Source organism: Anomalospiza imberbis, chromosome 3 (genome assembly GCF_031753505.1).
Source record: "Anomalospiza imberbis isolate Cuckoo-Finch-1a 21T00152 chromosome 3, ASM3175350v1, whole genome shotgun sequence".
Taxonomy (NCBI): Eukaryota; Metazoa; Chordata; class Aves; order Passeriformes; family Viduidae; genus Anomalospiza; species Anomalospiza imberbis.
Window position 1 is genome coordinate 46,348,086 of NC_089683.1, and position 23,896 is coordinate 46,371,981.

Below are 23,896 nucleotides of genomic sequence, written 5' to 3' on the forward strand. Positions count from 1 at the left end.
GTATAGTGAGGGTAACATGTTTATGGAACCAACTTTCATGAGAAAAATTCCTGCCTTACTTCCCTAAGTAATCTTTCTTTACAAAAAATCTAAATCTTTTTTTTAACTGAGTTCATGGCATATGTTGCTCAGGAAGATTAGAGAATCAACATGCAGCTGCAAAGCTCATCTGCCTGGTAAAGGGCAAAGTCAGTGAGATACTAGGGAAGAAAAAGCTTGCCATGTGAGTCCTCATGGTTATTAACAGTTTGGAAGAACACAAAGCCAATACTTGGAGGGAAAAACAGTTAGAAGGAAAAAAGACATGGAACTAAAATTATGACCAGTATAGAGGCTTTTCGGCCCACAAATCATTAACGACTCTTGATGCACATGGGACTAAGTGTAGGCACATTTTTAAAGACACCTCTTGCTCAAAAGTGGGTTTTTATCTCAGAGGTATTGCTATAGAGGATATTCTAGTTTCTGAGTATTTTTATATTATTTTTCCTGCTCTAAAATAAGCCATATACAGTTAAGTCTTAGTAATCATCATGCAGCAGCAAATCTGTCAAAATACTAAACAAAATGGCAAAAGCATCCAGTACGTCCCTTCATAAGTGCTGCAAGGGGAGAGAGTCGTAAGAATAGAAAAAGTAGTTGGTGACCACATGTGGAAGTTTACAGGTTAATTTACCAAACAATCCAAATCAGGACAATTAGCATATTGTAGTTGTGTTGAAGATTTAGTGGTTTTGTTTTCCTTTTCTTTCCTTTTTGTTTTTAATGACCAGAATGTGTAAATTTCTCAAGTTAATTGCTAAGAGACATCTCAGGTTCTCAGAAAAATAATCCATTCATTGAGTTAACAAAAACAATTTACAGCATACTTGTACTGGAGTTCCCTATTATCCTTAACTGACTTTATCTTCAGGACAATACCATTAAGTAGTGTCCTCATTTTATAGATAATGAAACAACACTTGGGATGGAATAAATTAAATGTGGCCAACTACACACAACCCTTGGGACTGAAGCAGTATTTAAAGCCAAGTCTTTTGAGACCCAGCTTACTGTCCTAAGAAATGAAACTCAGTCTACCTGACATTACAGTATGTCCATTGGTTTTATACCAGCAGGGACAGGTCAGACCCACAGCACCGTTCTCATTCTTCTGACTATTAAACTACTACACACCTCTCAGACTCTTCAGAGTTGACAATGACCACCAGCTGATTTCCAGACTTAACATATTGGAGAAGTAAGAGCAATAGAGAAGTTAGAAGAAGCAAGGAACTAGAGCACAAAACAGTTAATGTGTTAAAGTGTGCAACAATCCTGCAGACGACATTCCGTGAGTTGCTGTCAGCATCCCAAGCTTCCCAAAATACTAATATAGCTTTAAAATGTTCTAATTACATGATCTAGTAATCCTTTATATAACTTTACATTTCTTAGATTATTGTGGTAGAAAATGCTTTCTATTTTTTAATAAAAGAAGCAGCTTTATAGTATTTTAGACATATTTTGCTATTTTAGAGAGCCAGAAGAAAAAACAGCAGTAAATCATCCAGTACCTGCAATAACAGATAAGAGAGCAACAATTAATCCTTGATATTAAAATATTTTGCCTCTCAGAAAAAGCATAAGAACAATTTTGATAATCAAAATTAAGAAAGTTTACCACATGCCAAAAGAAGTTTACCACAAAATATCATCTGAATCCAATTACCCCTCATGTTGTATAACATTTCCCAGGGCATGAACAAGGCTCCCTTCTTGGTGCAGCCTGAAATTTTCTTTTCAGCGTGCATAAATGAATATTTTCCAAACCTCTCAAATTTAGTTTATTTTTCTAGTTTTTCCACAACCCCTTCCTCAAATCACAGCCTCTCACAAACAAGAATGTGGATTCCTATGCAGCAATCAAATGCTGACTATGGATTTGTTGTTCTTAATTATTTCTCACAGAGGCTTAAAAGCAGTCCCCCTGCTCCTGAGGCTCCACAGACGACAGGTGGGAACCTCCCCTGTACATTTTTCCTGAAGAGTTTTCAATATTCTGATTGATCTCACCTGTAATTTCTGCTTTACCAGATTTTCCAGATAGGTCTTTTTTTTTTTTTTTCCTTCCAACCCTTCCAGAACATGAGACCAAAAGAGCTTTGGGCATCAGTCCAAGATTTCCAGAGGCCCCATAGGCTGGCCAGCATGCCAACAATCTGTGCATGCACAGTAGGGACATCTGATGCACCCGGAATGTGTAGGACTCACTGCATAGGCAATATGGAACACATATGCACATATTTCCATCCTAAATCCTACATAATACCCCCCAGATATTTCCCTCTTTTTTATTCCTGCATGAGGTCAAATGGAATTGTTGAAACTCTGACAGATCCCAGCATTTGTTATAAATTCATTCCTTCTGATACACCAAATATTTTCCTGTGTCATTTGCTTTCAAAGGCATTTTGATATCTGCTTATACCTTTCATACATTTCCAGCTTCCATAACTGCATGCTACTCTGGAAATAGAATGAGGTGACAGTGCACTACCCAGGCTTTGAATTACAGTTTCTCTACATTTAAGTCTCATTTGGGCTGGTAAATGCAGTTGCCACACAGCCATTTCTGACACGTCTGCTGACCTTTAATGTAGACAAGTGCAAAAAGGTACCTAAGAAATGGAGATTTCTCAGGTTTCCAGATTTATTTTTTTCACTATAAACAAGCCCATCCCTTTTTTGGTTCAGGACAGTGTTCTAGCCTTGCTTAATGGGTGGCTGAATGATCATTTTAAAGAATTCTTTTGTGAATAAAATCCAAACCATCTAAAATACTGTAAGTCATCTGCCATTTATCAAACATAAAGCTATTGCTTTAAATAAGGCAAGTGGCAAAGAGAGGTAAGATAACATGCTTGTTTGATAGCACTGATAACTATACAAGCTGCAGCTTGATAAAAACAAGTCATAATTATGTTATTACCTTGATATGCTACAAGATGCCTCAGAATGAATCATATTGGAAACTGCCACATGCTTTCTTAAAAACCTATGATGAATGAGTTTTTACTATTTGCTTTACCTACTAAAACATTCTTTTCTAATCTGATGTTCCCAGAGTGAAAAAAAACACACTGATTAATGCCTCCTTTCAAGCTCAAAGTCAGCTTAACTTTTCTTTCATTTTACCACAGTCATTTCCTTTACTTTCCTTAAAATTATACTGCAGAAGTCTTTGCTCATACATGAAAGGAGCACTGTACCTTGCCACTTACTTCAACCCTGTTTCTTAAGTATTTTGAGCATAAAGGCATTTTCTGTTGTGCTGGACTTTCTAGCTGTTCAGTAATTTCATTAAAGTTTCCATGATTGCAGGCAATTTTTGCAGCTACTTGGTTTCACCTGAAGCTTGTTCAAGTTACTTATACTTGCAGGTTTTACATCTTTGTTAAAGTATTAAGACCCGATGAACACAGAGAAACATATTCTGCTTTTGAATTTTGATGCTGAAAATGCAGGAAACCTTCACAGGCAATAGTGAATTTAGTACAAATTCATATTGCGGTAATGGAATAGAGAATGAACTTTGGTTTCTACAACACCATTTTCCCAATTTGCATTCATCTGGTAAATTAGTTACTTGTAACTATGGTAACAGATCTTACATGTGAAACTTCTATTAACAAGCAGGGCTTACATTACAAATATTCACAATTCAGGAAATAAAATATTACTCTCCATGAAACCCTAACATGGGCTTTTTATTATCCTTTTAACATGGAGAAAGCAAAAGCTATTTCTGTTTTTCAGCAACAGTATTTTCCTGATTTCTACACCGCTTTAAAACATGATGTTATATATAGGATGAACAACTATCTGTTCTGCAAAGAAATAAATTAAAAGTAGAATATTTAATTAGTAGGAAGAGACAAACTAAATAAAGGACAAATATCACTGAAAAGTCACCCCTAAAATAATAAAATATACTTATGTATTGTTTTGTGTAATATATAGCACTTTCTAAACAGATTGTATTTACTCCAAATTTCCCTCAAAGTTAAACCCCTAAAATGTAACTAAGATCAGATTCAGAAATCAAAGACAAAAATCCCAAACAAGTCAAAAGTCAAATTCTAATTTCAGTTTTTGACCTTGTATGAGAATTATTTACATGGAAGCAAACACACCTAAAGGCTTTATTACAAGAATAAAACCAAATTGGACACTACAGTAGACAGGGTCCAGGTTATTTTGAATACACTGCTAATAATTAAATTATATGTGAAACAAAGATAAGGAAGATAGTATCACATGTAGAATACAAAAAATACATTTAAAATTAGGTAAAATCAAGACAAAGTCAGTAAAAACCTAAGCAAACATCTGAATCATGTAGCAATTCTTGGACAATGTTAGGACATTGCAGAAGAGAACTGATGATGAGTTCCTAGTAAATTCAAACAACAATATTTCTCACCATGACAAAACTGAAAGAGAAAACTCTCTCTTTAGCCTTATCTTAGTTGTATTTACTAATCAATAAAAGTTATGTATTATCCAAAAGACATGGGAAAAAAGCTATGGAAAACAAGTAGCTATACCAAATAATTTTTTCCCATAATTTGCTGCATCTATATAAAAGGTGATTACCTTTCTTCAAAATTATTGTTTCCAACTTAAGAGCGATTAAATGAGAATCTTACTTAATTTCTGAGTTTTAACTAAAAGCAACACTTTAGACTTTCTGAGAATTATGTAATATTAAGAGATATTAAAATTGTATTTCTTTCACAGAGACTTAAGAGAAAGTTTTAAGAGTTGCATCTTTTGCCAAAAGCATTAGCATTCGAATTAAACTCTCACTAGCATGCTTAGCTCATGAAAATGGCCTTTTTTAAGTGCACATAGTGCTAGAAGCAAAACACAAGTCTGGACTCAATAAAATGCACGAACATCATCACTACTGTCATTTTGTTACTCACTTCTCTTTGCCTTAAAGCTGCATTTACATAGATCAGCTCCATGTACCTTTTTTCTTTTCTCTTCTCTTCAATCACATGCTCCTCTAACCCTTCAGTCAGCCTACAAATCTCAGCTTGCAATTCTCCTTGTTTTCATTTCCGTATTTTTTATTTTGCTGCCCAAACAGTTTTGAGTGCCCTTAGCACTCACACAGCATGCCAGATAGTATGTAACCATTCACACCCCTCCTGGGTGACTCACTGGTGTGATACAAGAAATAAAAGCCTCAGTAATAATAAACTACTAGCAAAACCAGATCTCTCCAAAGTACCATCGTCCCCTGAAGTTTCATAGGAACTTCTTGCCTGTGTTTCAGTATAGACTAGAGATCCCTCAGGGCAAGGATGAAGTTATTTATGACATAATTAAACAAACAACAGCATTATATTAATTCACCCTTCAAAGAGATACTCTGAGATAGTGGTATATATCACTCACCCAAATCTCCAAACAATAAGCCATCTATCAAAACCAGGTAGCTGTCAGTTGAGGTAACTTCCCTGTACCATACATGCAGGTCACTCAGCAATCTGGTCCATTCACATCAGTTTTTTCCACTATGAACATAGGGCAATTTAAGCATCTAATTTGCAGGTGTTTGAGGCAATCCTGTTGTTATTTTCTTTAAAACACTCCAGCAAACACAGACTTAGTATTTAGCAGCCCAGTCTGCATAGTGGGAGATGTAAAGCAGGCCCTAAGGGTCTGCTCCTGCCACCATGGGATTGTGCCAGAACCATGCAGGGCACAGGGGCATTACAAGGCTCCATCTCCAGCTCCCACTGCAGCAGATCCCCTAGGATGCCTCTGTCTCAGGTGAGGTAGAGCTCCAGAGGGAGGGTGCTTCCACGCAGGAGTCAGTCTGCAGGGTGACACTGGGAGAGACACTCTGGCTGGGGCACTGGGACACCACCAAAAGGAGCTGAAAGAGGAGGTGAGCAGACCATGGGGCATCATGGAGAACAAACAGAACATAAACAGAGTCCCTTCAGGGAGGCTGAAAAGATTTCTAGTGGACTTAGGGGTAAACTATATGTGTCATCCCTCAGATCTGCTGCTGAGGAAGAAGGAAGAACCTGGTTGAGGATATGATAATTGATGGCAGCCTTGGCTGTAACAACCATGAAACAGTAGAGTAACAAAGGCAAGAGGCAGAGGTAACCAGCATGGCTAGAAGCTGGAGAACCTGCTCCAGGAGAGGATAATGAGGCACGCGGGCTTGCTCAGACTGAAGCGGAATCTATGAGCAGCCTCACCCGAACGTACACAGAGGCGACCATGATGATGGAGCTAGGCCCTTACAATGGCATTCAACAGGAGACCAAGAGATTACCAGCATAAACCAAAAGAAAAAGTTTTAACTAAGTATAAAAAAAATTTCTTCGCTACGAGGATTTTGCAGTGGAACAGGTTAACCAGAGAGGGTGTGAAATCTTTGTTCTTCAAGGTTTTCAAGATGTAGCTGAACAGACCAAACAGAATTCATAGTGGGCACTGTTTTGAACAGGAAGATGAACAAGAAACCTCCCAGGGTCCCTTTTGACCTGACTGAATCTGTCTGCAGTTATTATTTTTCTTTGGACCAGGTTTTTGGATGTAAAATGGATCAGATTTTCCTCACTTCTGATACTTCAACTTTTGCTGCAGAGTTCTCCTAGAGTACACAAATAAATTCCTGCACTGGAGGATTCCAAATGGAAGTGGAAAAGCAAAAAAGAAATGGGAAGTGCAAGTCTACATCAAAAAGTCAGGTGTCAGTTCATTCATTCTCCAAACGTTTTGCTGTATATGGTAGTTGAATAAACAACACACCATAAGCCTTAAAAGTATTGGTCCACCCAAGAGAACACTCAAACTGTGATGCCAGTACAACACAGTATTTTGTAACTCTCTGAACAAAGGCCCACAGAGCATCTCCAAAAACTTCTGCAACAGAAAAATGTCTGACAAGAAAGCCACCTCTGTACCCATAGGAATGATTTAACACTATTAACAGAGGGTCACTGTTTCCTTTGCAGTTCAATATATAAGGCAATCATGCCTCCCATGCACCTCAATGCTTTAATTCTCCAGACAGCTGGGCCCTGAGGCTGATTGTGTTTCTGGAACTTACTATGGCAGAAAGGGCCTGGCTACCAGCATTTCCTGAACACAGAGCTTCATAAGTCATCAGGAGGAAATGATTTGCAGATTATGCACAGCACAGGAGTTCAGCCTTCTGCTTATCAAGAAACGCATTTCATAGAAGCATCTGGACATGTAACACCCTACAAGAATGCCACAGCTCTTTCCCTTTCAATGGTTTACAACATGACAAGATTTCTAAGTCAATAAAACATATAAACCAATTCAAAGGATATATTTTTTTAAAAACAAAACAAACTAGATATTTAAAATGTCTAGGTTATATTGAAATATAAAAGCACAGTCCTCAAAAAGTTTTAATCTTGATTAATCCTTTATGGATGGGATCATCTGCAACTACTTCAGTGACAAAACCCCAAAACTAGCTGGTCAGATGAGCATCCTATCTATTATAGAGCTACTATCCTTACAGAACTTGCAGGCAAACATCTTTCTTATAGGACATCTCACCAATGGCCTTTGTGTAATGTCTGGCCCCAAGTAACAGCTCCGGAGCTCTGTACCAGAATGTCACCACAACCGGATCCAAGTCTGCCAGTGGCTTCAAAGGTGAGTTAAACAATCTTGCAAAACCCATATCAGCTGGGGAATGGGGAGACAAAAATGAGAAGAGTATTTAAATTTCAATACAAATAAATCAAAATTCAATAGTATTGTCAAAAACAATTATAACAACAGCTCAAAAACATTAAAAATTACAAATCAAAGTTTCCAACAAAACAAAAACTACTTAGAACAATACTATTGGACCAAATTTTTCTGAGGCTAAATTCTATTTACTTCATTCCTAAAACTATGAAGTATAACATCTGACATATTTTGACCATGATATTGTAAAACTTTACATAACACAGATGCCTGTTCATTTTTTAAAACTGTAACAGAAACTTGGTTAACTGAAGTCAACAGTAGTAGGTCCCTAATGTACATTTTCTCCTTTATTTTTATACATGCTTACAAAACTGTGAGTTCTTGTGACTGCTATATATTTACCCAAAGTGCAAAATTAACATGACTGCAGTGTAGATTGTTTTGCACTATTTTTCAAGGCATACCTCCTAGATGATTTGGAGGACTGAGCTCCAGTCAGTCAGCATGCACTGTTACAGCGGTGTATTTTAAAACTAAGCATTCATTCTATAGAACTCAAAAGTTCTTCTTAGAATGAGCCTGGTAAGTAACAGTAAGAAATGCTAGATGGGAAAGCACAGAATTTGGTGTACTGTCAAACCCACACATTTTAAACCCAATTCAAATCTGAAACTTTTCTTTCACACAAACTTCAGTATTGCCACATGATTTATTTAAAAAAGGTAATATCCAGATCACTAAAACTGAGAAGGCAATTAGATTTTGGATAAAGACCACCACAGCTACATGTGTTACTCACCTTGACACCAAATAACTTTTGCATAAAACAACTTTGGATTTCTACAAATATGTGCAGTAATGTTATTTATATAAAAATAAAAAACCAAACACAATTCATAAGTAACAATGCTAACTTATGCTAACTCATCATAGTAGAACTCAAAGAGAACCCTAGTTATCGCCACTGTTCCCTGTGCTTATAACTTTTTTGTTTCATACCGATGCTTTTATGTCTACCCTTGGCAAGTTTAGAAATAGAAATGTCTAATTACATATTTGGAATTTCTTAAGTCTGTAAACTCAGTCAGTGAGATTTAAAATTGAACTAGAGGTTGTAGAGACATACACTGAAAGAATACTGAAGATCTGTTTCTACCTTACACACAAGATGCATTTTTTTATAATAGTAATCTCTTAGCTGCACAAATAAATTTTCTCAAAAAGTTTACCTATTTTGACTCTTCCTCTTTCAGGACCTTCCCCCATTACCAGAATGTTTGCTGGTTTCTGGAAAACAAAAGCAGAATTTTTAGCTGGTCAGCCTTTGATGATTATTTTTGAGAATAATAAAATTACATACATTTATTTTATAATGAAATAATGTCTAGAAATATCCTTAGAAGTCTAAAATTACCATACTTTTATCTTGCTGACATTTAGTTTTTATCTCTAGCTACCAATTTCACAATTAGAAAACAGAAATATACTTTGACATTTCACAGTAAGAAACGCCATCTTTAACTAAATGTGCATTTCTATTGTTATTAGAATAATTATATTCATTGGAGAGATTTTCTTCTAGAGGAAAGGTTTTTGTTAGGCTAACTTTTATGCTACAAATGAACAATCTGGCAAGAACCACTTTTACTGGTATAACTTATTTAAAGTGATGCCAAATCTTGGTATACAAATGCATAGTTGAGAGCCACTTCTGTTTTCATTCTATATAACTATATACATTTTTATATATGTATATGTATACATATATGTATACATTTGTATATGTATAACTATATACATTTTTAGAGCTGTGCTTGTTTTTAGTGTACGAATAATAAAAATCACATGGGCAAAAGCACTTTTTATCCATGAAGTTGATTTCATGCTATGAGAATTCCCTTGAAACAGGAGTATTCACACACAGCTACATCCAAAAAACTTTTGACAGTGCAGACAGCAGCTTTACAAGTAGAACAAAACCTTTATAGGCATTTTTTGCAATCTATTTGTTTGCAAGCAGCTGTTTGTGAACACCACATAAAATCTGCACATGACATCACAGCAATTGTTCTGCAATTAGGATCTAGGTTCCCTCAGACATCAATAGTCATTCCTTGGAAGCTTTTGCCCTATTGTGTTAACAGCTGTAAAAAGTAAACAAGATTGAAAACATTAAGGGATTTGAATGAAGAGATGCATAACAAAGCTTCAAAGCAGAATTTTTGGAATGTTCATCCAAACAATAATTATATTTAAATCCTTAATGCCTGCAGAGGGGTCTGCTCAAGCAGGATTTGTTCAAGAATCTGAAAGAGATGTCCAGAAAACCAATGAGAGAATCTCACTTAAATTCTCAGTTCCTTGTCACTATTTACCTGAAATGAGACACTCAAACTAGGGTTACTAATTTGGCTCAAAACTACACATCTTTAGCTTTTTTGAAAAAACAAACAAACAATAAAAAGCACCCTACTTCACCTCTTCTTTCTCCTTCCTCCAGGAAGCTGTTCTTCCCACCCCACACCCAGTGCTAACATTGTTTCTTCCCTGGCTCCAACCACTGGCTCTCTTTCCAGATGCCTCTTTTATTCTTCCTTTTTTAATCTGCAATTCTCAACGCCATCACTGACTTTTAATTCCCCAACATATATTGGAACCATTTAAGAGGCAAAATGCACTCCTTTCTTGGAAAACACAAGCAATTTCAACTGACCTTGAGCAAACACTCACCAGCAAATCCAGGAAAGAGAAAGATGATGCTTGCTCTTAGCTAATATTTAATGACAATAAAATCAACACCTCGAGGCAATTGTTGAACTCTGGTTGTACATTTATGTATTACCCCGAATTGAATATTCCAGAGAACAGAACAATCGCTTTCTGCATATTCAGTAACCAGGCAGCAAGAGATGCATGCAAGTTCACACTACATTTTACCTCTGTTAGAAATAAAATGGATACAACTGTCCTAACCAAGGGAGCAAAACTCCAGTTTTCTTGATGAAATTCTTCCTAAACTTTTGCCTAGCAACTCTGATTCAGAGTTGAGTATGATGAGTTTGCTGGATTGATGCATCAAAGCCAAATGTATGAGGTTCAACAAGGCAAAGTGTTCTCTCGTGCCCTTGGGTCACAACAATCCCTTGCAGCGCTGCAGGCTGGGGAAAAGTGGCTGGAAAGCTGAAGCTGCAGGCATTGGAACAGGCTGCCCAAGAAACTGGTAGAAGCACCATCCCTGGAAGTGTTAAAAAAAATGAGGATTTGGTACTTGAGGTATGGTTTAGTTCTACACATGGTGGTGTGAGGTTAATGGCTGGACTCAATCTTAGAGGGATTTTCCAATCTTAATGATTCTATGAATCAAAAATACTTCAACAGACCTTTACATTCAGGATTGGATTTTAAGCACTATAAAAATGCATTTACTTGTCAAGTGAAGCAAGCTGATAAAAATGTTATTACTGCACTGATTTACAGGTCAGGTTGTTTCTAATAAAAGAATTAGGTTGTAAGAAATAAACATTCTAACTTCAGAAGATTTCGTAAGATAAAAATTAAAATCTAAGCAGAAAGGACTTTCAGAACAACTCACAAAAGCCGTATTTTATCTCTGGCAATATAATATTCTCCAAGCAGCAATTTATTCACAGAAAAAAAGCTCCCAACTCTTTAATCTGCTGACATAATCCACAACACTCACAGAATATCTCAGGTTGGAAAGGACCTCTGGAGATAACCAAGCCTCAAAGCAGGGTTACAAATAACAGCAGATTGCTCAGGCCTGAGCCAAGTTGGGTTTTAAACTTCTCCACAGATGGAGACTTCACAGTCTCTCTCTGAAACTTCCAGTGTTTGAGCACTCTCACAGTAAAAAAGGTTTATCAATATAGTATATTAACATCTACTGCCTCCTGTTCTACCACGGATAGCACTGCATGGAGTCTGGCTCAGTTTTCTTTATTCACACTTACCAGGCACATATACACATTGATAAGATCCCACATGAGCCTTCTCTTCTAGAGACTGAATAGCTCCAGCACCCTCAGCCTCAGAAAGACTCCCCAAAGCCCTAGGAGACTTAGTGGTCCCATGAATACAGGAGATATGCTAGGTTAGAGTCTATGGAAGCAAGAGACTTGTCCATTTATATATTTTTAAAGCCAGAATGTTTAGAAGAGATGTTGGTCTGATTAAAATTCAAATCTTTTCTAATATGTAATCCACTGAGGATTGGAACCCTGCTTAGACAGCCAGCAGAGAAACAAACTGATTTATAAACTTAGCAGATGTCACGTTCATTAGCTCTTGTGAACCCCTCTGAAAGAGTCGGGGCAGGGGAAACAGGGAAGGAATAAAATGGGAAACAATTAAAAACTTTATTTGAGCAAAATAGCAAGCGCTTCTCCTGAGGCACCACCACCAGTGGGAAGACAGCAGGGATTTCAAGGATGGCAACCTGATGCCTGCAGGATCCCCACTGTCAGTAACACTTTGCATTGTGGCACCTTCCTGAGAGGTGATAAGTCTTGATTCCAACCTGTTTCTTAAGTAACAAGAAGCCTACATCTCAACCTCTTATTTCCCACACGAGCAAATTAACCACTTGATTATCTACTAATCAGCACTTTCTAAGTTCCTCTTGCTAATCAGAGCTGCTCTGGCTAGGAAAGGCTTTTCAATGTATATATGCTAAACCAGATGGGACCCATCTTCTTGAGATGCAATATATGATATCCAGTTCCTGTGCCCAAGAATTTTTATTTAATAAAAACAAACAGCTTCAGAGGAGCTTAAAATATAGGTCAAATATTTTGTGGTTGTTTCATATAATAAAGCCTTGAATATTGTAAAAACTCTTCCCAGAGTCTTCACAATGCACATACCATGGTGAGAGAAACACAAGCCTCACAGAGCAGTAGTGCTTGGCTAAAAAAGAGGCACCAAGGCAGTGCAGCAAAACTTCAGGTGCACAGGTATGGAGGAAAGATTTTGCTTTACTTCAGAGAGAGTAATTTGGCATCAGAGATCCTCAGGAGACTATGTTATGAAGGTTTCCATCATGAGGTAAAAGAAAGGACTACTGAAGGAGAATTCAAACAACCTCTGCTTCTCGGAGAAGGTAGAACATGTTAGCTCTACCTTAGTTCTTAGTAATCTCTGAAAATGTAGCATTTAAATATCAAAACATTTTACTCCAAGATCGTCACTTAGTTGACAATAAAACGACACTCTAGTATACTACAGTTACTGGACAGCTTCAAAAATCAGATTAAAAAGCAGGAATTAAAAAGTCTCACACTTCATTTATGCTCAGGCTATACATAAGTCATAAGCACCAGCCTAGTTCCTGACACAAATCCTACTGTCAGCTATCTGATGAAGAAAACAGGATTTTAGCTGGAAGGAACCATCAACAACCAAGCAGCAGCTAAAAGACCAAAAGCTGGCACATACTTAGAGTAAATTGTGTCTCTATCCAAGAGGACAAAATTTTAATAAAGAAAGTTTGAGAAACCCTGCTTAAAATCATTAACTAACTCCTCTAGACTAGTAGTTGGGTGAGACAACCCAACAAGGAGTATACTTTTAAACCAGTTACATCCCAATTAATACTCTATTTTCCTCTTACTCTCCCCCTTTGCTGAGAACACAAACACCAGCTGGGAAGCAAAGTGATGCTGCTGCATCTCCCCCCATCTAGTTGCTATAGGAACAACAGAAACAGTAAGAATTAGGAGTCTCACATTTAATATAAGCCACAAAAATGAACAGGCAAATCCCTGCTGACAAATTCAGTTGAGGTTTGACTGTCTAAAAGACATTTGCAAGAAGAGCAAGGTTAACAGCAACAAACAGCTGAAGCAAGAATCTGAAATGCTTGCAAAAAGGGATGAAGATGACGATTCTTTACGAGTCTTTACAATAGCTTCTTTACAAGTAATGAGCATAGATAATAACATTTACTTTTCTACATTGGTGGAGGAGAGAGAATAAAGCAATTTAAAAAATCTTGGTGGGACAGGAATTAAAATGTCAGATTAATAAGAGTGCTTTCACAAATACTAGAAGTGTCATGATTGGGACTCATACAGACATTCATGTCAAGATACACTTCTAATTTTAATATTTAGACAGTAAAACAAAAGAAAGATTGAAAGAAAATAAACCATCTATGGTATTAAAAGAGTATAACAGCTCAAAACAGGAACAACAACCTAACAATAGATGGCAATACTTCAGTTTTAAAGGTTGTTGTGATCTCCTTAATACAGCAGTGACACAATTCATAAGAGATTTGGTGCAGAATTACGGTCCTATCAGAAAATGTCCATAGGGATATACCACTTTCCATACACAATTTTTTATTGTTTATATCCAAACAAATGTGTTTCCTTTTTGGAATGTGCCACTGGAAAAAGAATAATATCAAATTAGGAGGCGTCTATTGTAAAAAAAATTGCAAACCTTACAGATAAAAGCTCTCCCCACAGTTACTGACACTGCCTTGTGATGAGGTCTTTTCAAGCCTCCATTATTTAAAAAAACAATTGTAAACAGAACAGTGTTGATACATAGAGACTTTCATATCACAAGCAAGAGGAGAGCAATAGTATTTTTGTCTCAGCTTTCAGCATGCTGCTCCCCAAATGACAAAGGTCCTGAGTGAGATGGCAGCATTCGCCTCTGCAGGCACTACTCCAAAGACCACTAAGCCTCTAAGTTCAAGATTAAGAGGGAGATGCTGATTGTTCACTGAAATGTGCAAACAAAGCTTTTGTTCTTCTCATCTGTAAGGAAATGTAGGCACTTCCCTGCCTTAAACCAACACTGTTCAAACCCAGGCTTTGTGTTCAGATCAATAAACTGGCACACAGGTACTAACACTGCTGCTAACAATTGAGCTAATTAAATTTAATTTTAAAAATTAAAGGTTCTTAAAATATTTTATTATGCACTGCAAACCTCCAAATTACCACTTCCATTTAAAATATTTCCATATATTGAAAGGCATGTAGGAAAATTGTTATCCCCACTTCTCTTTTTTTTAGAAAACTGTTTGGTCGATATTTTTCTGATACTGAAGCACTAGGCAGAAGTATACCATATAGAGTAAAATATCTCCACATCTGCTTCTCTTTAGCCTTACACACTGCAAACTCATGTAAGAGTCACTAGTCTGATTACATAACAATACTTTCAGCTTGGTTTTTATCAGTTGCTATCCTTAATGTTATAAAAACCCAACTATATTTCATTACAATTTTGGCCTAGATTTGTAATCCACGCAATTTTCTTCCATTATTTCTCTATTCTGTTGAAATTATTCACCTTGCAAAGTAATATCTTTAACAAATCCCATCAAGATAATTATAATTTCATTTGAATCAATAATGTAATAATACAGATATTATCAAATTATCAAAAGGCCAAACATAAAGCTGATTACAACAGCACATGATCTAAAGAGTCAGCAAAATCTCAAGGCATACAAAATGCTTTGAAATGGCAGATCATTCAATTGAACTCAAAACTTATTTAAATCTGAAAAGGAGGAAAAAAAAGAGGTAAACACATTAAGTAAATAAAAAGAACACAGGAAACAGAGTACCACAGAATGCCTTTATCCCATCAAGCAGAGTGTTTGTGCCTCTGGGATTACAGATTTTTAAAGGAAAAAAAAAAAGTTATTGCACATAAATAATTGAGGTCAGAGTAGGGAAGAGTAGGAATATATGAGAGGAACTCTGAAGACACCAAGATCAGTGAAGAAGGAGGAGTAGGAGGTGATCCAGTCTCTGGAGCCAAAACTCTCCTGCAGCCTGTGGTGCAGACCATGGTGAGGCAGGATGTTTCCCTGCGGCCCATGGTGATCCACAGTGGAGCAGAGATCCATCTGTAGCCTGTGGAGAAACCCATGCTGGAGCAAGTGGATGCCCAAAAGATTGTGACAATTGTGACAGAGGACTTGTGATCCCATGGGGGACCCATGCTGGAACAGCCTGTGAAGAACTGAAATCCGCGGGAAAGACTCCTTAGAGAAGTTCATGGAAGAGTGTCTCCCGTGGGAGGGACATGGCGATGGAGCAGGGGTAGGACTCCCTCCCTGAGTGGCAGAACCAACATGGGATTAACTCGCTGCTAACCCCATTCCCTATCTCCCTGTGCCACTGAGTGGGGGGAGGAGGTAGAGAATCGGGAACAAAGTTAATCCCAGGCAGAAGAGCGAGGGATGTGGTTTTAGGATTTGTTTTACTTCTCATTATCCAGCTCTGATTTCGACTGGAAATTAATTCAGCTAATTTCCTTAAGTTAAGTCTGGTTTGCCTGTGATGGCAACTGGTGAGTGATCTCTCCCTGTCCTCCACCCCATCAGCCTTTCTTTTCTATTTTCTCTCCCCTCTCCAGTAGAGGGGGTTTTGGTGGGCACAAGGCATCCAACCCAGGTCCAACCACCATTAAACAGTACACAAAATTTTAGAGCTAAGTGTCACCAGACTGTGTCTGGTTCCCAAAATTCATTTTATTGCCATTAGAGGAATATTAGTGACAACAGAAACATTTAAAAATGCACAGTAACTTTTTATCTCCACTCTTAGTACTTATAAAATAATTTTTAAATTAAATGTGTACAGAACTAATAAAGAAAAAATGCTCTTGTGGGATTCTGAGATATGGAAACTGCATATTCAGTCACAAACCATGCTGTCAGACTATGGTAGTGACTTACGTATTTCATAGCAGCTGAACGGATGTGGTCAAAATAGCCATTTAACTCCAGCTACCATGAATTCTACAGCAACTACATTTGCAGAATTTACCTGAGACTGATGGTAAAACATATTACTAACTAGGAGTAGGAACAAAACAGAAGATACCTGAAATATTTCTTTGGAATGCCTTAGGTAAAGATTTTGGTTAAACACATTCCTTGCTTGTATTCATTATGTGTTGAAAGGGGAAATGTGCTGTTTTCATATGGAAGCTAGTTATCAAAGAAATCTTTTCATGTTATATACTCTTATAAAATGTGGCACAAAAAGCAAAGGTAAAGGAAAGCAGAAAAAAAACAAACTTTGGCCACAGTGAAACTACAGATTTATTTTTTTTTTAAAGTCCATTAATTAAGCTTAAGGTGATCTAGCCTTCAACAAAAGCAAAGATGTCACTACACGGGCTTCATTACAGACGGATTTCAACAGCCCAAGAATCTGTATACTCATCTGGAGGATCAGCCAAAATCATAGAATGCTTTGAGCTGGATAGGACCTCTAGAGGTCATGTGGACATTTTGCAGCTCAAAACAGAGCCAAATTTGAATCTGCATCAGATTGCTCAGTATCATGACCAAGGAAGCTGCAAGTCTCCAACACTGGAGGTTACCAAGCCCTTCTGGTGGGCAACACCTGGCAAAGGATTGTTTCCCATTACCTAATCAAAACGTCTCTTGTTAAAACATGGATCTGTCCCCCCTCCTCCTTCTGCATTCCCCTTAAGAAAGCTTCACCATTTCTACAACCCCCACAGCTCAAGTCCCCTCAAAGCACTCATGCTGCCGAGCTGAGTGGTAGGACAGCTGAGGCTCACAGAGCCACCTCTGTCACCCTGCTGTAACCAACCCTATTTCACCTTTGGCTGAACAGCTCCATAGCCACATGTTTAGCACCAGAAAATATATTTGATATGTCAGCATCAGCATGGAAGTCCAGTCTCTAGAACAACTAAAGTATTTCATCAAAGGGAAAGACAGACTTTTCCACTCCCACCTTCATTTTAACCAAATCACACATATCACACACAGATGTACATCCTAATTAAATTACTACTCCTTCAGTTACTCTCATATATGTAACGACTCAATTAAATCAGTGATCAGGTAGAATATTCGTGTCTCTGATCGACTTGATTTTTCATAGGTCAGATGTTCTCTTGAGATGTAATTAAGCATATACCTCAAGTAATATTAATTCTTTAAATTCACTCCCCTCACTTCTGTCTAGGCCTTCCCCAGAAATGGCCAAAACATCCATGCTCCTTATAAGAATACTCTGGTTCAAAATCCATCTGAAACAATGGTTTCTTAGGCCATTTCTAGATAAAAATGTAATTTATAAACTCAAAGATGCTTAGATTATTGTTGAAATAAGAAAAGACTATTCATCAACTCTACTCCCTGGTTAACCAATGGATAATATAGTTGCACTTATGTCATTGGAAAATTGACTGTACACAAAAGGGGAATATGAAATAAGAGTAATCACAAGAAGAGAATATAATTCTGGGCTGCATAAAAGTTCAGAAATGAAACAGTCTTCCTTTCACACACCATTTCGGGTTTCTTATGGCTGACAGGGTGTTAAACTAATGCAAGACAAAAACAGAAACTCCAGATAAGTTTGGATGCTGGGCATTGCTTTGATTAAAACAATCTTCACAATGTACCAGTGTACCAATAGTTTCACCCCAATCAATGGCAATGCAATTTAAGTTAAAAAGAAAAGGATGAAAAAAGTCACATTAGGAGAATGCCAGAACATTTGACACAAATTAAATTTTATGTTGCTATGCAACATTATCCCAAAGCATTCTGCTGTTACTAGTGCTGCAATAGCATACTTGAACTTAAAATGTTACATGCAACCTTGAGAAGGACAAAGAAGGGAGAAGTCAGAAACAAAGAGACAAATATGATCATAAAATTTCAATGAAAAATAAAAGGTCATAATGCAAATGTTCAAATAATATGCTGAATTCACATTGTCCCTAGGATTTTCAACACATTGCAGTAAACGCTCCAGCAAAATTCCCATGAAGATACCCAGCAACCATCTAGGGCCTTGTTTTTAGACCTTGCCCGGGCTTTTTGGGAGCACCAAGCATAGCACAGGACAAGACAGATTGTCTAACCTCTGCTACCCCATTTCCGAATTGTGAGATGTGCAGGCCCACAGTGCCTGGGAACAGAAGAAAGACTCACCTCAGGAATACTTTGGAAGAATGCTCTTCTTTTAATGTATTACAAAAAAAAAACAAACAAACAAACAAAAAAAAAAAAAACCACAGAGGGGATAAATTTATTTTGTTCTATAAAAGCACAGTCAAACTCTTCCTCTGCTGGGCCTTTAAAACACATCCTAAATACCCCAAGATACTGTGGTCAAGCCAAGTCTTTGCATCTCTGCTATCAAGTTCTCTTTACACATTCTTCACACATAACCTTTACTCAGAATAATAACCCTAAGGCAAATAAACTGAGAAGATATGTGCACACGTGAAACATTACCAACGCTACTATTTTCTTCACCTTTTTAAAGGCAAAAGGCAGGAGACAATAAGTCTAACAGAACACTAACATAAGAAAGCCTATGCCAGTACTAAGCTTAGGACTAGAATTTAAGAGAAGGGGAAAATGACATCATGCATTTTTCAGCTGTTCCTTGCATTACTTTGTTCCTGTTACAGCAGCATGAAAATTAGCTACCATAACTGCTAATTCTTTCAGTTGCAGCACTAAATTCCACCACGGCCAAAACCTGGTATTTGTTTTATATTCTGACAACTCCTCTTGATTTAGTAGGGTTATTGAGACAGGAGCATGAAGCCTCTATCCAATCAAACAATAAATGACTGAAAGTGAGACTGGTGACACCAACATAAAACATTTTCTTAATTGTCTTTCACAAAGTATTTTTGGCAGTAAAACTCCAGTACTTCCATTCCCCAACAGTCTGGTAGAGTCAAATAATTAACAAAGCTTTTCTGACTGCAATAAATAATACAGTATAGATATAAATTAAAAGATATAAATGCAACCCATTTTCATTACAAACAAGGTCCTGCTTGGATAGCGTAGATTGACTGAATTAGGTTGAAATATTAAAAGCCTTTAATGGAAATTTCGAAGGAGGAAAAGAATATGGTAGTATGATTACCTGAAGTGGTTGCTTCCATGCTGAGTGGATCTTAATGAGTCCCCTTTTGTCTGCATATGGACATGGGAATATAGTTGAAGGGACTCAGAACTACGGAATACATTTTTTTTGTTATTGGAGTATAAACTTGGCAAGATTTAGAAAAGCAGTAAAAACATTTTACATTACTTTAATAATCAAAGGTTTATGTCTAATAATATTTAATATATTTTATTAGCTCTTGTCAGTTTATTACATATGTAATTTTGTAGCATCAAGCTATATTTTTTATCAATTTTCACATATGCTGTTTTTCTATGCTCATTATCTCAAGAATAAAAAAGTGAAATGCCATCTCTTCTCCCCTCCTTCCTTGATGTTGAGTCTGAAGACTAAAACTAACCCTTACCTATATGAGCAATTCAAATGCTTTTTATACTATAGCATCAAACTTCTCTGTGTGGAAACAACTTAGATCAGTGGTTTATAATGTAAGCCAAATTCTTATATATAGTCTTTCTTGAAGCACCTTCTTAAAGCAAGCTCCCACATTCCACTATTTGCAGGGCTAGGTTAAGTGTCCCTTTTTCCTCATGATTTGTCCAGCAGATCAGTTTTCAGGTTTCAAGAAGGAATTTTATCACTCTAATACAAGCTTTGCCCCTACAGCAATACTGTCTGGGACTTAACAGTTGCCTGGACCTTACGGTCTCAAACTCACCATCCAGTTACCATGTTTAGGCAATTAACTCATGCATCACTTGAGGCAGCACAACCCCAGGTGTCTTGCAGTGGAATAAAAGCAAATGCAGACCCCAAAGCAAGCAGATAGACAAAGTACCACTGTTCAGCTGACACATGAATTACAAACAAAGCTAAATAAAACATAACCTTTGAAACCTATCCTAACAGAAACTTTTCTCCTAGTTTATCACCATCACCCTGTTCACCTCAGGACTCTGATTTAATCCCTCTTTATCTCTCAGTCAGTTCTCAGCTTCCTGACTTCTGGGAGATCTTCAGGCTCATGAAGACTGGTTTTTCAGAAGACAAGCATCAATGGACAGCTTCTTCAGCTGTTATATTTCAGACCCAGTCTTGCAACATTAAGTTAGAGAAGCTTTGTGCTCCTAGTTTTCTGTTGAAGGTTTTCCTAAAGTGTCTCCACCTGAACAAGCAGCTATGAAGTCTTTTAAGTAATCAGTAAATGCAGGCAGCTAATGGCATGCTAAAACAAGGTTACAGATACTAATTTCCACTGTTCCTCAGAAAAGCACTTGTTTCACAACATTAACCAGACTACAGGAGAGCAGAGTCCTCACTCCATCTCAAGAGTTATCCTGCCTCTGCAGCCCACATCTCCATTACAGTACTGTACGCCTTAAAGCAGGGTCCCTGGGTAGCTGCAGTGCTCTCCCCTGAGCCAAACTGCTCATGTGCTCAAGGTGCTCTGTCATGGAGGGGGCTGCAACAATTCCCTTGGATGAAACAGCACTGATGAGATTTTATGAGGCAGTGAATCTTACAGGAAACACAGGAAAACATCTCTGGATATACTGCTATAGCAGTATTCAGTTTGACTGAATTTAGACTTCAATATTAGAAAGTAAGTAAAGAACCAACAAGATAGGATGATTCCCTGAAATCTTTTTAGGCTCTTTCCTCATAGAAGAAAAAGTCAGAAAGAGATAACAAAGGCTGTGTTTGCAGAAAGATTCATAAGTTATAGTATTTCTACTTGTTTTCTGAAGTCTGAGATGTATTCATTATCTGCCATTACCCACACACAGACAAGATTAAGAGATACTAAGTAGCACATCTGTATGTATTTACATTCATGATGTCTTTGTAATGTTTCTCAATACAAATGCACTCTAAAATTTAGAATAATGCTGCATTCCCTTTTTTTCTTATTTTATCAGAAAATGCTAGGAAAGGAGCTTAATGTTCAGCTTGGATTCAAATTTTTTTGGTGTTCCTTTTGTAGCATAAGCTTCAATCATTATAAATCCAGTGTAACAATAAAGGTCTAGATGGTCTAGATGTGAAGAACTGAAGACTTAACCCTTAAATCAGCACTAATTCAGAACTATCAGCACCTCAAAACAATTTAAAAGCATCTCATCACAACAACTATTCACAAATTAAAGGTAAATTAAAGGTTATCTGTGTTTAAGAAGGTTTTCCACCGATTAAATAATTTTCTTACAGGCCAGGCAGGAACAAGCACGAACCGTTCAATACAGAATGTACTTCCCAAAATTACCATAATAACTGAAAGGCATAGATCTGGAATACTGCTATTCCAAACATGAGTGAACACTGCCTACACAAGAACCAATTCAAGTGTTTTATTGTTTGTTTATGCAGCCTTTGTTGCACAAAGTATGTAAAGTACCAAAAACCAGCTCCTGCTTTGGAAAGCTCAAGTCTGGGAAAGGCCAGTACAGCAACAAAACACGGGAGTGAACAGAGAGCAGAGCACGTTGTGTAAGGAAGACACAGCAACTGCACCAACACAGCTCAGGGCTTCGGCTTCAGGGAGGGAGAGATCTTGGAGAGCAGTAACCAGAGAAGTTCTTTCAAGCAAAGACGGACACATAAAACACTGAAACTGAGAGGAGCAAGGGACAGAGACCAAGGAAGGCTTCTCCAGCCACAGGCATAGCTGGTAAAGGCTGTGAAAGATGTATAAGCAACAGGGGGAAAAAAGGCTCTGAATACAGAGCCTGAAAACCTGAAATTGGCTGAAGAAAAGGTAAACTATTTAAAGTTAAGATTTAATATGGCAATTAAAAAATTATGGAGACCACAAATTATCTTTTAAGACTCTTGAGCACTTATCCCAGTTACTTAGCTACTGTAGGTAAAGTCCAAGATTGCTAAATTTTCTTGCCTTGGAAAAGAAAAATATATTCCTTTCCAGATACTGCATTATTTACACACCTTGATAAATATTTATATTTTAAAAACTATTATTGAAAATCAAACAATTTCACTTTAAAAAATGACATTTGTAATTTGTGTTTTAGTATCAACAGTCACAGCCTAAGGCAAGCTAGAAGCAAAGGCTTTAAGTAGTTATGTACCCTGCCACCTTGGGCACGAGTATTTTTGTCTAAGTGTTAATCCAGTTTCCAGGTTTTCACGCAGAAAAACATCACCTATTCCGAAGAGTCTTTCCACAGAATACTTGCAGCCATTCATTTCAAACCAGCACCTCCAAAATTTCAAAATAAAGATTCTGCAGATGCTGAGGCGAAGCACGCTGGACACGTGCAAGGAAGGTTCCTAACTCCACATCACCATCACTTCAGAGCTGGTAAGAGGTGCTCCCTTCTTTCAGTCTATGAATCTCTTACTAGCAGTGAGATTGTGTTTGAGGACCAAAAACTTCATAAGAGTTTACACAACCTGGTTTTGAACATAAAAGCTCTGGCCACAAAGAGCTTACACAGCACTTCCGTGCTAGTGGGAAGTTGCTAGTACCCCTCATACATATATTTGCTTGAATAACCAAAAGCAGTAGATTTTCAATGGCATACTTCTCCACAGCATAAATGAGTGCGATTCCACTTAAAAATTGTTCATAAACACATCCATTAAACAGTTACATTACATTCTTAGCATTTGTTATGGGCATTTTCACGTGCAGAGTAACACATTTGGAGTAGCCTTAGATATTCATGCAGCTGGATGAACAAATTAGGCTAAATGAAAGCAGGAGTTGTCAGCACCTCCACCAATGTGCAGGTAACTGCCATGGGCATGCTCTTATCATGCGGTATCTTGCAGTAAGCACTAAGCAACCTGCTCCTTTCCATGGAGGCAAGAACATATATTTACCACACGATAGCACTGGTAAAAGTGTGCTCAAAGGCAAGTAGAGCAGCTACAGGGCTTTGAGTTCAGATTCCCCATCTCAGCCACAATAACACCTCCTTCAAGAAAACACGCTTATACTCTGACCTGCAAGTCTCAGAGCAAGAGGTTCCTCAGGTTAGAGACTACACTGACAGCTGAAATGAAAACTGAGGTGCAGCAAATCAGTGATGAAATCTCTCTGGATTATTAATGAGTTTATCCACCTGACCCAATGTCTTACTGTGTTTATGAAGTCAACACAAGACTGAGGTGATGACACTCTGTTGGAGGCATAAGTATTCCATTTAGGCTTCCATAATACATATGAAAGCTTTTCAGCCCTTAAATTTAAAATAAAATAGGTAGATAAAGAAGAG

At 37.4% G+C, this 23,896-nt stretch overlaps 1 protein-coding gene across 2 annotated transcripts in view; it reads right to left on the bottom strand.

Moving 5' to 3' along the window:
* The window catches only part of CDK19 (cyclin dependent kinase 19), a 121,020-nt gene that overhangs the window by 26,814 nt on the left and 70,310 nt on the right, over nt 1-23,896 (bottom strand). For both annotated transcript variants that reach the window (XM_068184254.1, XM_068184252.1), the window contains exons 5-6: nt 8,976-9,033; nt 7,606-7,737 (exon numbers count right to left, since the gene is read on the bottom strand). In XM_068184254.1, the coding sequence (XP_068040355.1) occupies nt 7,606-7,737; nt 8,976-9,033 (190 nt within the window). The remainder of the gene's footprint in view (nt 1-7,605; nt 7,738-8,975; nt 9,034-23,896) is intronic.